At 45.3% G+C, this 14,028-nt stretch overlaps 1 protein-coding gene across 1 annotated transcript in view; it reads left to right on the forward strand.

Annotated features, from left to right (window-relative positions):
• Positions 1-10,390, forward strand: part of Pkd1l1 (polycystin 1 like 1, transient receptor potential channel interacting) — a 130,872-nt gene extending 120,482 nt beyond the window's left edge. Inside the window, exons 50-53 of the mRNA XM_074058154.1 lie at positions 1,483-1,617; positions 4,227-4,454; positions 8,782-8,943; positions 10,062-10,390. Coding sequence (XP_073914255.1) covers positions 1,483-1,617; positions 4,227-4,454; positions 8,782-8,943; positions 10,062-10,205 — 669 coding nt within the window. The 3' untranslated portion in view covers positions 10,206-10,390. The remainder of the gene's footprint in view (positions 1-1,482; positions 1,618-4,226; positions 4,455-8,781; positions 8,944-10,061) is intronic.
• Positions 10,391-14,028: the final 3,638 nt, after the last annotated feature.

Raw genomic sequence — 14,028 nt, forward strand, 5'->3', positions numbered from 1 at the left:
AGGGCAGTCAGGAGGCCACCCCGTAGTCTAGGTGACTTCACATCCCTGGGGTAGGATGCCCCCAGAACAATTGGAGAAGGGGTCCTATTCCCTTCCAGCCTCAGCTCCTCTCCTCCACCTCTGCCCTCTCCAATGCCTCAGGCTATTCCAGGCAGTCTCTTCTTTCCTAAGGGGATTCTGTCCTCCTGTGATCCTTGTGTGGCACAAGGCTGGCAGTCCTCCTCTCCAAACTGTGAGCACTTGTTTCCTGACCAGATCTTGTTTCTGTAGTCCCTGTCTACTTGTCAGAGGTCATTTTGTTGCAAACACCAGAAACCACTTGACCCAGGAAATAAAATGTGCTCTGAAGGAGCGCAAGCAGGGGAAGATTCATGTTTCCCCTGGAAGGAAAGGAACACAAATGGTCTTCCTTTTGCAATTACTACTAGAACTATGGCCTTGTGAGTGTGTGGGAGACAGCCCTGCCCAGGGGAGCCCAGAAACCACACTTCCCATTCATTAGTCTTGAGCTCAGTGGGGACTCATGGGTCCTGAAGCTGTGCATGAAGCTGGGAGACATCCATACAGTTCAATCCTCAAGTCTTTATTAAAGTCATTCCTTTCTTGAGCATCCATCCTGCACTTCCTGTCCTTCCCCCATGGCACTGGGAAGTGGGTTCAGAGTGAGTGTGACCAATCCTAGGATCCTGGGAGACAGTGGAAGATAGCGTGCGTCAGCCCTGTGCCCACCAAGAAGAGGAGTCCAGATGCTTCTACCTCTCAGGCTGCAACGTCTACAGTGTGCATGGGCCTGATGAGACAACAGGGGCAGAGCAACTTTATAAAGGACGGACAGACAGCAATTGGCAACCAAAGCCCATGGTTCATGGTGAACTGGCATCCCGAGGCTCAGAAAAGCTGCCCAAGCAGCTGGAGTCTCATCTGTCTATGTCCCACCTTGCGCCACACAGCTGAGGTGCCCCAGAAAGCAGCCTCCCTAGATTTTATACGCTAAGGGCCATGTGATATGCTGGACTAATGTGTTGTAAAGCATGCTGTTTTAGGAGAGACAGAAGCAAGAGCTCAAGCTATTCCGATTCCTCCTTCACTCAGTGTTATTCTCTCAGTGCATTCTACAGTTACTCTGAGAAATGCACAAAGAAAAAGAGGAAAGACTAGGTCAGCCACGGCCACCCCTGGACCATTCTTGCAGACACTTAGCATCTGCTAAGATCTATGAGGTACAAACTTGCTTGTTGTCTTTATCACAAGGCTGGACGCCTATGTACCATCCAGGGAAACAGGCACTGGTATCCCACCCATCCTACAAATGGATTTATTCCCCTCTGCAGACAATGGCACTTGGCGTCACTGGGAGATCCATGGTCTGTATAAATTTCATCAATCAATGACTACTTGACACAGGATCCACAGTGTGTGTCTGTGACCTTCTCATCATTGACATGACCTGACACGCTGACCTGCTATGTTCTTCTGTCTCAGAGGGCGAGGTGGCTCCGGGGACTCCTCTCCTTCCTTTGGATGCTGAAATGTGTTCATGTTCTTTGCCTTCTAAACAAAATGGCACCCTGCTCTTCTGTGACACGTCTCTTTCTCTCCAGAGGCTTTGTACCAGCGGTAAGAATTTTCTCCTTAATCCAGGGGTCTTCCTGGTCTACCAGTACCGTCAGTCTACTGCCATTAATTGGGGAAAAGTCAACTGCTCTCAAGGTGAAAGAAACATCACCCAGAATTCTAGTTACCTAATCCATACCAGTGTGGTTTTATGTAACTCATTTTAGTGCTTCTACAATAAATTATGGTTGTAACAACAAAAACCATGATGTAGTAAACACTTTTATATGAGACTTTCCCACAGAATGTTATTTTTATTACTACTATAAGTAGTTATTAACACCTAGTGAGATTTCTCTGAGTGCTATCACCTCACTTAATGGTAGCAACAGGCCATGGGCAGGTGTGGCTATTTTTACAGAGGCAGGAGCAAGGGACCAAGAGAAGAGACGAGGCTATCACTTTGAGGTACTCAGGCAGCATGGCCTCGAGCTGCTTCCACACTCACTTGTCACCTGGCCCAGTTCTCAGACTTCTCTACTAATCACACCAGAACTCATTTTTGTATTATGTACCTCACAAGTAGAATCATACAGCATCAGAGAAACACAGAAGGAAAAAAAATCAGGAGAAAGAAAAGAAAAACAGATACATGGTACTTAGCTGTTGGCCTGCATTCTTGAGAGTGCAGAATGGCATAGGTCTCTGTCCAGGGTTGGCCCTGTAGTCTGGGCTGGAGGCTGAAACCCCAAATTGGCAGGTACAGAGTACAGTAGGTGTCCTGATGAAGTTCTTGGGTGCTGGTGACTCTTAGTCATGGCAGGAAAGAACTTGCTCCACCTGACAACAGAAGAGGCTCCAGCCACCTCTTCTGTGGCACAGAATTGTGGTCAGGACTGAGGATGCCACATATCCAGGTGACCAGAGTGAGGGAGATCTAGCTGTCAGGTTCCAGGCTCACAAAAGCACACAGGCTGCTAAGCACAGGTCTCCTGCTTCAAGAAACACAGTCTCCAAACCCTGCTGACTTTGTGCATAGAGAGACAGGTCAGCACCCCTGAGCAGACCTAGAAGTCAGACATAGCTGCCACCTCACTAGGTCGCTGTTGTGACCATGAACTAATTATCAAACCTTCACGTGCAGGAAGTGCATTGATGGTGTGTGCCCGGGAGGGCAGTTGCTAACCTCTGAAATTATACGAATGTGGAATTTATCCAGAAATTAAGCTGGTCATCGTTAACACCATCTAGCAATAAACAAAAATGTTTTTGTGCAAAGAAAACAAAAGGCCCAGGATATAAAGAAATGTTATCCAAATTAAGTAGCAGAATTCAAACTGTGCAGAAAGTATGGGTCATAGAGCTCAGAAGTGTGTAGGCGCACTCAGCTGGGTTTGCAGAGATGTGGACTTGAATTTTATTTTTTTTTATTGTTTTATTATTCATATGTGCATACAAGGCTTGGGTCATTTCTCCCCCCCACCCCCTCAATACCCAGCAGAAACTATTTTGCCCTTATCTCTAATTTTGTTGAAGAGAGATTATAAGCAATAATAGGAAGGAACAAGTGTTTTTGCTGGTTGAGATAAGGATAGCGATACAGGGAGTTGACTCACATTAATTTCCTGTGCGTGTGTGTTACCTTCCAGGTTAATTCTTCTTGATCTAACCTTTTCTGTAGTTCCTGGTCCCTTCTCCTATTGGCCTCAGTTGCTTTCAAGGTATCTGCTTTAGTTTCTCTGCATTAAGGGCAACAAATGCTAGCTAGTTTTTTAGGTGTCTTACCTATCCTCACCCCTCCCTTGTGTGCTCTTGCTTTTATCATGTGCTCAAATGGACTTGAATTTTCTTTCGCCTGAGTCCTACTGAGGTTGTGTGACTACACTTACAGTGCAAATGACAACAAAATGAGTTCCAAGGGGAACAGGAAAGTCTTTGAGTACAGGGCCTGTGTGGACCTGTGGGTGGATGACTGACTGATGGTCCACGGGAGTCTAAGAAAGTATTTGTGAGCAGCAGAGATGGTTTCAGAGAACAGGGAGAGAAACAAACCAGGTGACACAACCCTGAAGACCCTAGGCCAAGGTCCCGTCTGTGACAGCTGGGACTGTGAGCTTCACCAGAGCCAATCTGCCTTACAAAAGGCTTTCATGTTGTTTCTTAAATGGTCTGTTTCCCCGCCCTTGCTGGGTGCGGGGACAGAAAGGTGAAAGAGTCACCTTCACAGTGGCCTCCTTCGGGAGAGTCCAGCTTTGTGAGCAAGCAGTCCAGGGCTGAGGGCCAGAGAGGCAGGCCACCAATGTCAAAGGCAGATAAGAAGGGAGATGTTACAGTTGGTCATTCATCACAGGTCCACACAGGCTGTGTGTGTGGACTGTGGCCTGGCCATCAGGGGACCTCCCAAGCTGAGGGAGGACAGTGGCACAGGGCAGTAAGAGCCCTTGAAATGGAGGGGTGGCATAGTCCAGTTTGCAGTGTGAGTGTAATTTGAAAGGTCAGTGGGCATAGACACTGTCCCTTTGGGAATTAGTTCTTAAACAGGGAGGGTGTAAGCCTCACTCAAACCCTCCTTCTCCAAGCTTTTCACTATTTGAAAGCATTTATAAGACCCAAAGGAGTTTTTCACCCTAAGAACCAGTGACAAGATCCAGTTATGGGCTTTCTCCCTGCAGCTCATGGGGGTTCTGCTTCTGGCTGCCCACTCTCACCTGCTCCAGTTTCTGCTGTTCACCTGGGCACTGCCACCTGGCACCTCCACAGAGTCCTTCCCCTGGCGGTTTCATTTTCTGGGAAGAAGCCAAAAAGACTCAATCTACAGCCTCTCCAAGTCTGACCAGCAAGTGATGGCTTGTTACTGCATGGTCTTCCTTCTGCTGATGACCACATTGTCTTTCAGGATGGTATGTAGACATCAAAGTCATGGTTTTTGAAAGTTTCGTCTACTGTTGGGGTGAAGTGCTCTCTGTCCATATGGATGGATCATTCCCAGCTGCTCAGGCCAAGTCTCATGGGAATGGACCTCCCCAAGACCCATCTGATCTGCACTGGGCAGAAGTTAGAAACAGTCGGCTTGACTAGTGTCTAGAACAATTGAGCCAGACAATAGCCACCCCAGAATGCTGCCTCCTCCAGAAAGTCTTCCTGGCCTCTCACCTGCTGAACCACGTCTCTTCTCAGTTAGAACTTGATGTTGGTCTGCTGCAGCGGTCTCTTCCTTGTTACCTCAGTCTTGCCACCCATCACTTACCCTCCACACGACCTCCAGTACTCAACTCCTTCTCAGGGGCCATCCCAGGCTGCTGTGTCCACAACTCAAGGGCTGGACCTAGCACCTCTGTTGTGAGAAAGCCCTATACATGTTCCTATATTGGACACAGAGTTGAAAGCCCCTGCTCTGTGTGTCACAGCTGTTCCCTGCTCCCTCCGCCATGTGGGCCTTCTGCTGGCTCCCTCCCCTGCATCTTGTTCAGTGTTAAGTCCTGTCCATTCTCAGAAGACTGCATTCAACATGGACCTTCCAGGCCTAACAGAGTGGCTCAAGTGGTAGGGTACCTACCACTAGGGTATCTCACTAGCAAGTGTGAGATTCCAAGTTCAAACCCCAGCAACATGGACCTTGCCCAGGCATCACACACAGACCCCGGGCAGCAGGTCATCACCTTGATTCCCAGATGCCCTGGGCAGGCCTCCTGCCTGCACCATTGCCCTGGCAGATCATTTCCTGACTCCCTTTGAACTCTGGTCACATTCAGAGCAGATACATCAAAATACCCTATCTTCCCAGGGTAGTTCTTGATACACTGTAGAGCCCAATACAAGTGAAATGAATTTATAGTCAGACTTTGTGAGTTAAGATGCTTTGCAGTCTTTCAAATTCCACCAGCACTCTCATCTAGTACATAGTGAAGCTAGAAGAGACACATGTACTCACACCTGAAGCACTCGGGTGGACAGCCTTTGCTTTTTAACACCTCTAACCCCCATTCATGGTTCAGCATTCATCCATTCATCATCTATCTATCCATTCAGTAACCCATCCACCTACCCATGCAACTTTCCCTCTCTCTATCTATCTATCCATCCATCCATCCATCCGCTCACTAACCCATCCACCCACCCATGCAACTTTCTCTCACTCTCTCCATCCATCCATCCGTCTACTAACCCATTCATTCATTCATCTACTCTTTATCCATCCATCCATCCATCCATCCACTCTCCATCCATCTACTCTCCATCCATCCATATATCCATTCATCCATCTATCTAATCCACTCATCCATGCAATTTTCTCTCTCCATCCATCAACTCTCCACCTATCCTTTCATCCATCCATCCACTAAGCCATCCATCCATCTATCCACTCACCCATGCAACCTTCTCTCTTTCTCCACCCATCCATCCACTAAACCATCCATCCATCCATCTATCCATCCACTAATCCATACATACATACACACATGCATACATTAACCCATCCACCTTCCCTCCCACCCAACTACTTATTGTTACTTATCCATCCATCCATGCATTCTCATTTGTTCTTTTATGCACTTGTTCAACAGTGACTTTAAAAATGTTTATCCTAGTCAGGCAATGGTGAACCAAACATAATACTATAACCTTCCTGCCACTGGAGCTCACAGTCCATAGGGGAAGACATGAACTTGTCTTTATAGCAATTTATATTTTTTAAGTAGAATTCCTTCATTAGGTGTGTGACTTGATGCTATTTTCTCTCAGCCTGCAGCTTGTCCTTTCATTACCTTAACAGCATAAGAGCAGAAGTTAATTTTTTTATTTTGGTGTCACTGGAGTTTGAACTCAGGGCCTCACACTTTCTGGGCACGTGCTCTACCACTTAAGCCACTCTATCAGCCCTGAGAAGTTAATTTTGATAAAGTCTATTTTTTGTGTGTGGATTATGCTTTTGGTGTCATCTCTAAAAACTAATCACCAAACCTGGAGTCACACATATTTTTATGCTTTGTTTTTTTCAAGAATTTTCAGTGTTACCTTTTACATGTAAGTTGATGGCTCATTTTGAGTTAATTTCAGTATAGGACATGACTATGGATCAGAGCCCATGTTTTTAATAGACAGATATCCAGTTATTCAGCACAATTTTTTTTCATTTTTCTTTTATTATTCATATGTGCATACAAGGCTTGGTTCATTTCTCCCCCCTGCCCCCACCCCCTCCCTTACCACCCACTCCGCCCCCTCCCCCTCCCCCCCCTCAGTACCCAGCAGAAACTATTTTGCCCTTATTTCTAATTTTGTTGTAGAGAGAGTATAAGCAATAATAGGAAGGAACAAGGGTTTTTGCTAGTTGAGATAAGGATAGCTATACAGGGCATTGACTCACATTGATTTCCTGTACGTGGGTGTTACCTTCTAGGTTAATTCTTTTTGATCTAACCCTTTCTCTAGTACCTGTTCCCCTTTTCCTATTGGCCTCAGTTGCTTTAAGGTATCTGCTTTAGTTTCTCTGCATTAAGGGCAACAAATGCTAGCTAGTTTTTTAGGTGTCTTACCTATCCTCACCCCTCCCTTGTGTGCTCTCGCTTTTTCAGCACAATTTTTTTAAAAAGTATCCTTTCTTCATTGATGTGATTTTTCCTCTGTTGGAAAATGGTGACCACATGTACCTATGTTCTCACATTTCCGCTCCACTGATGTTCCCTTTCAACAACCCCACAGGGTGCTGGTTGCTACAGGTATAGTCTTGCAAGGTATAGACATAGTCTTGCTATAGGTATAGTCTTGAGAGAGCATAGGTGAGCCACCAACCTTTTTCCTTTTAGCCTTGGCTGTTCTAGTTGTCTTACTTTTCACATAGTATCAGAATCACCTTATCAACACCTACCCCAAAAAGACAAGCTGGGATTTGCACTGAGATTGTTGAGAATATATAAATCAAACCTGGGGAAATCAAAGTCAGTAATATTAAGTTTTTCAACCCTAGAATTCTGTATGCCTCTCCACTTATTTCAATCTTTGAATTCTCTCATTGTATTTTATAATTTTCTGCATACAGAAAAAAAAAAGTCTAACAAGAAGTTTCCTAAGAGGGCAAGGAACTTAGATCAGAGACTCACCTGTCCTTGAAAAGACCAGGGAGTCTGCACAACACCAGGAGAGGTTTTTGACTTGAGCGATGAGTGTCATTTTAGACAGGACACACACAAGAGCATAGGGGAGGGGCATGCCAGGGTTCTGGGCAGAGCAGATGTGACACTGGACAGGATAGCTGGAACAGGAATGCTATGCTAACACGAGGGGTCTTTGTTGATGGAAAACATGGAGCAATAATGCATTGAGGTCTTGAGGTGCAAGAGTCAGCCTCGCTGTCACATGTGGCTGTTTTGCTGGAACAGCCAGGAGGCCTCAGACATGCACACAGCTGTGTGGATGTCCTCTCAGACTTATGCATGTCTCTGCACAATGTGACACACTGCCAGGAGTTGCAGGGATTCAGGAGCTGATCTCAGATAAAGATACGGTATGAGAGACATGACACCACACAAGTTTTATCTGATGGCATTTGGACAGGTTCCCACAGGGTGGACATGAGAACACCTGGAGGCTTGTGGCCAAATGGGACAAGGAAAGTCCAGGAGGGGAGAGGACAAGGGAAAGTCTCAGGCAAGAGGGACTGGAGGGGTTGCTTGGCAACAGGGAGGAGAGGCACCTAGGGCAGCAGTGTGTGGTCCTTCTCAATGGGTGACAGCTATCCTGTGAGCCTTTGAAGGGAGTACTGAAGCAGGCAAGTTGTAAATGGCTAAAAATTGGGCTGTTTTTTTTTTTTAGAATAACTAGATGTAAAAAGATTGGTGCCAGCAGGCTTTTGAGCTAACCGTTCTCAGCTGCAGTGATTGGCTCATTTAGTAGGATGCATCCCATGTCTCCAGCAAGAACTCATGCACAACCCGAGGTGGCTCACCAGGGGGCGCTGATGCTGAGGTGCAGATACCATGTATGGAAATGCACAACCCGTTAGATGTGAAAATACCCTCTGTGATAAGGTTACTTTCCAGTGCTGATGTCAGCACACTGTCCTGTAGTTCAGCTCCTGAGAGGGCTCTTCCTCTTTTACTGAGCAGTTTACTCAAAATTCATAAAATAGCATCATCAGATATCATCTCTGTTTCATAGCCTATTAAATCAACAAAGCCATTTTGAGTTTGCTAACACAGAGTTTGTCCATTTTATTTTCTTCTCCAGCTGAGTGCCTCTCTCGTGACTTTTTTCCGAAAAAGAAAATCCGTTCAGAGTAAATCTCTTGTAACACTTAAAGATGTCGCTGCTTATGTGTGGGGGAAAGTCCTCACCTTAGCGGGGCTGGACTCAGCGAACTTGGAAGAGGCTGAGGTGGCTGTGGACCATGTGAGCTGTGGGATCTGGGAGTAGGGAGGGCGGTGACACACTCGCGATGAGGGCTCCACTGCAGACACTTCTGTTATCAAAACACAACTGTACTTCTGTGCCATACATCCTTGCAAAGACTCGAATTCAATTCTCAACCATAGTGTAGCTCATCGAACCTTCTCTTGAAAATGTAAAGTACTTCACAGGTTACCAAATGCATGCTCCTCCATTAATGTGCAGCAAGCTTATAATTACCCTGTGCAGTTGGAAAGATGGAGTCTTTCTGGTCTTCCCCAGAGAACTCACACATGAGAGCAGAGAGAGAGAAAAGAGAGGGGGGGAAGGGAAAAAGGAAGGAGAAAGGGGGAGAGAGAGAGAGAGGGAGAAGGAGGAAGAAAGGGAGGGAGGAGGAGAGTGAGAGGGAAAGAGAAAAGGAGGGAGGGAGAAGGAGAAGGAGGAAGAGAGAGGGAGAGAGGGAGGGAGAGAGAAGAAAGGAGAGAGGGATGGAGACAGATAGGGAGAGAAGGAGGGAGAGAAAGAGAGAGGGAAGCAGAGAGAGAGATTGAGAGTACAGTTGCCTTTGGTACCTGCTACCAGACCCAAATTTCTACGAAAACATGAAAACCCTAGGTGCTTTATTTGAGTTTGGTCACCCCCAGACATGAATGCAGAGAAGTCAAGCCAAGTGTTTACATATGGAATAGTCAAGTGCCTTGAATGCAGACAAGTCAAGCTAGGGATTGCACGTGGATTAGCAGCCTGTCTTCCAGGCTGACATTCACCCATCAGTCAGTTCTAAGCCTGCTACATGGAATTATGGTTTTGTGGGCTTGTGTAGGGCCTTACTGCCTGCTGTGTGCCTCCTCACCAGTATTGCCTCATCCTTTCAGTCGTTCATTTCGTAGGTATTCCTAATTATAGCAGTTATGTGTGTGGTGGTGTGAACACATTATAAATGAAAGAACTGAGACAGACACAGGTGTAGGTAGCACCCACTCTTCTGATCCCAGGGTCTGGCACATTTTCTGATACAGCAGAATCCTTCTGCAGTTGATACCCTAATGCTTTGGATAATGAGGAAAGAAGAAAAGTTAAGTTCTTGAATGTATTGACTCATCTAACTTTATTCCTTTCAGAATTACTACCTCGATGAATTCTCCAGCCTGTTAGATGAACTTCTGATAAAGATCAATGGTTTGTATGACAGCCTAGAGCTACCCATTCTAGAAAAGCAATCCAGGAGGACGGTGGCAGCAAGGGCAGAAGGGAGCCCTTCTTAGCATGATAGGATACTAAGCTACTGGGGTAATTCTATATGAGATCAATTTTGTCACTTTTCTTCATAGAAAATACATATTTTTCTACTCTTAGAATTGGTTTGAAATAGTTGCTGTTCTAAGTCATAGGTCCATTTGTATGAATATTCTGTAAGAATATTTTTAGTGGTAAGTGCTGAGAAATTGCTTAATTTAAAACATTCAGTGCTGATTACAACTGGAATCAACAAAGACTAGAAAAAAAAAAAAAAAAAACAGAAGCAGAAAGTCAATCCTCCCAGAACCTGAGGAATATCTGTGACCCAGAATGCAACCAGTAATGCCAACAAAGGTCACCGAGGACCAGAGGGGAAAGCGGGCTGCCTCATTCAAGAATGCTCCAAATTGGACAGCCCATCTGGAGGTCCCAACCATAAACACAAAAAGAGTTGAAAGAGTCTCCCTGAACCCTAGCAGCATGGAGATCTGGGGACAGAGGACTGACAGGAGAGCAGAGAAGCTTCTGCATGAGGAGGTGGTCATCACTGTGACCTGGAGGAGGAACCACTCATGGCTCCCAGGCCTACAACTGCACCACTTGCCAGCTAACGTCAACACAAATGCCACTTCCCATGCTAGGTCACATGATAAAAAAGAAAGATCTCTGAGCTCCAATGCTAAGGACATTCCAGTAGCAAAGTCATTGAGACCCAGAGAGATGCTTTGCCAGCCCAGAGCCATCAAGTTCACATGACCAGGTGGCACTGAGGTCCCCCTGAAGCAGAGGAGACCTGAACTGCCTGCTATGGGCCACTGCCCCAGCCTGTCCCTGATGCTAGTGGATCAACCAGGAGAAGATCTCTGTCCCAAAACAAAGAACAGAGGCAGCAAATCACTGTCACATCCACACAGAAGTGCTGTGGGAGTGAATGCAAAGATGACCAGAGGACATATTTCATATTTTTATATGAAATAAAAGTTCAAGTCTACTAAAACTAAAAGCAAATCCTAATAGAGTTAGTTGTTGGACTTTAAAAATACTGAGATAGTATGACTGATATCCAGCACCACCACCCCCAAATCTACCAGCAGATTCAAACAATAATATCCCATGGCGGAATGAGTTTTAAATCAAGAATAGAGGCTGGGCATGGTGGTACATATCTGTAATCCCAGCTATACAGGTGGCATGGATAGAAGGATTGTTATCTAAGCCTGGCTCCAGGCAAAAATGAGAGACCTTATCTGAAAAATAACTAAAAGAGCAGGAAGGTTTGGGGATGTGGCTCAAGTGGTAGAGCGCCTGCCTAGTAAGTGTGAGGCCCTGAGTTCAAACCCTAGTACTGCCTCCCAAAAAATTAAGAACAGAAAAATAGTTTCATAATTTTCACCCCAAACAGGAGGAAACTAAACATGTGATTTTCTCTACAGCTGCATTCAGTACAATTCTATATCCATTACTGATTTCAAAAACATACCCTTAATAAAAAAAGAAAATGATTTTTAAAAAGTAAACATATATCTCAAGGTAAGCCAGATATGGTGGCACAGCCCTTTAATCCCAGCACTTGGGAGAGCTGAGGCAGGAGTATTGTGAGTTTCAGGCCATCTGGGCTGCATCGTGAGACCCTCTCTCCAAAAGTCAAGAAAATTTCAAGTTAAAAGTCAATACGATATTGCCATGATATATAGATAAATATATATAAAATCTATCTATATATGAAATGATCTATATATGTCATACAGGATATATACACATATGTCATTATGTGTATATATGTGTATATATACACATATGTCATTATGGTATAAGATCAGAACTCCCATTGAAGTTAAGAAAAAGAAAAAATTGATGCCTTGAAAGTGTCACAAAGGCAGTTTTGTTTATTCCCACACTGGGGATCAAACCCAAGGTCTTGCATGTTAGTCCCCAAAAGAAGTTTTTTGTAAAAAAAAAAAAAAAAAAAAAATTATTAGCTTAGAATATTTGTTCAGGGAATACATGGTGATATTTACACATGTGCTTACAATGTATCTTAGTTAGATTCACCCCCTCCATCCTTCTCCCTCCTCCCCCTCCATGTCTTAGAACAACTTCAGCAGGTTTCACTCTTCTATTTTCAAATATGAATACAAAACACATCCACCATATTCACCCTCATTTGCCCTTTCCTTGTGCCCTCTCCACTTCCACTGGTATCCACTCCAGAAAAGGCCTATTTTCCCTTCTGTCCTTCATTTTATAAAAGCGTATATTGATAGTCCAAGGGGATTCGCCTAGTATTTCAGACATGTGTATATCGTGCTTTAATCAGGTTATCCCCGCTCCATGACCTACTCTTTCTCTACCGCCCCGCTCCCCTGTTGTTCAGCAGCTTAGCGTGCACTGTGTCACCTCATCTTCACACACAGATGCCATGGGTTCAGTAGTATTCACTCTACCATTCTCTTTCCCTCTCCTGCCTCCCTCAGTCCCCTCAGACGGTCCCACTAATACCATCATGTTGTCAAAAGGTCATTTTGAAGGGCTAAGCTCATCTCGTTCCCATCAGCACGGTAATCTCATGTGTGTGTTTCATAATTTAATAATGCATGTATTAATTTTATCTGTAGCAGTTAGTGGGAACTTAACACTTATGATCTGACTGAGTAATCCGTCACATATACAGTGCACACTGATCCGAGTCCCGAGTCCACACTGATCCGAGTCACCTACCCACAATGCACAAGAATCAGCCTTCAATTCCTCACGCTCAGGGAGCCTCTCACCCTGGGCCTGGCACTGGTTTCTCTGGCCCGAGGATGGGCTGTTCTTGGGTATGATGTATAAAATACTCAGCAGCTATGCAATCACCATTTTTTAGTTACCCCCAGACATTCAGTTAATGAGGCCTTTCTCAAAAGTGCATTTCAGAGAAGCCACTGTGGTCCAGGATGAGCCACTCACACTCCCAGGTGTGTCTCTGCAGTGATCTAGGAAGGCAGGGAACAGAAATGACCCTGGAACAGGCTGAGCCAGCTGCAGCTTGCAAAACAACAGACCCCTTTTGTGTTGACGGGAGCCCAGGAAACAGTCCCTTTGAATTTCCTAAGTTGTTTTCCATCTTAACCATTAATAATTAAGATGTGTATCTGTATAAACTAGAAGAATTGGTGCCCGGAGCTATTGATAACCTCCTGCAAATCATAACGTTCTTTGTGTTCTAGGTGACTCATAGCACCAGAATGTCCCAGGCTGCCAGCTCCCACCCCCGCTCCTGGCCCTGGTAGGCCCCTCCAAATTCAGGGGCTCACTCTGACCTCATCTACAGTGGGAAAAAAGATGGCTCCCATCTCTTGCTGTGACCCAGGTCCCTCACCACTCAGTGACTCCCTGCTTGAAAGGAGCTGACCAAGCCTCTAATTCTGCTGGCTCAATTTAGAAATGTCAGGGCCTCAACCCTCCACCCGTTTTAACTCTTGATCTGCTTCTGCGCATAGAATTGAGTAAGGCAGGAACAGCCCAAAGATAATTGCCTGACTTCCAGGCAAAGGCAGGGCTACCCAAGCCATTTTTTTTTTTTACCTTTTATTATTCATATGTGCATACAAGGCTTGGTTCATTTCTCCCCCCTGCCCCCTCCCTCTCCCCCCCACCCCCTCAATACCCAGCAGAAACTATTTTGCCCTTATTTCTAATTTTGTTGTAGAGAGAATATCAGCAATAATAGGAAGGAACAAGGGTTTTTGCTGGTTGAGATAAGGATAGCTATACAGGGCATTGACTCACATTGATTTCCTGTGTGTGTGTGTTACCTTCTAGGTTAATTCTTTTTGATCTAACCTTTTCTGTAGTTCCTGTTCCCCT

This window comes from Castor canadensis, chromosome 2, assembly GCF_047511655.1.
Source record: "Castor canadensis chromosome 2, mCasCan1.hap1v2, whole genome shotgun sequence".
NCBI classification, from domain to species: Eukaryota; Metazoa; Chordata; class Mammalia; order Rodentia; family Castoridae; genus Castor; species Castor canadensis.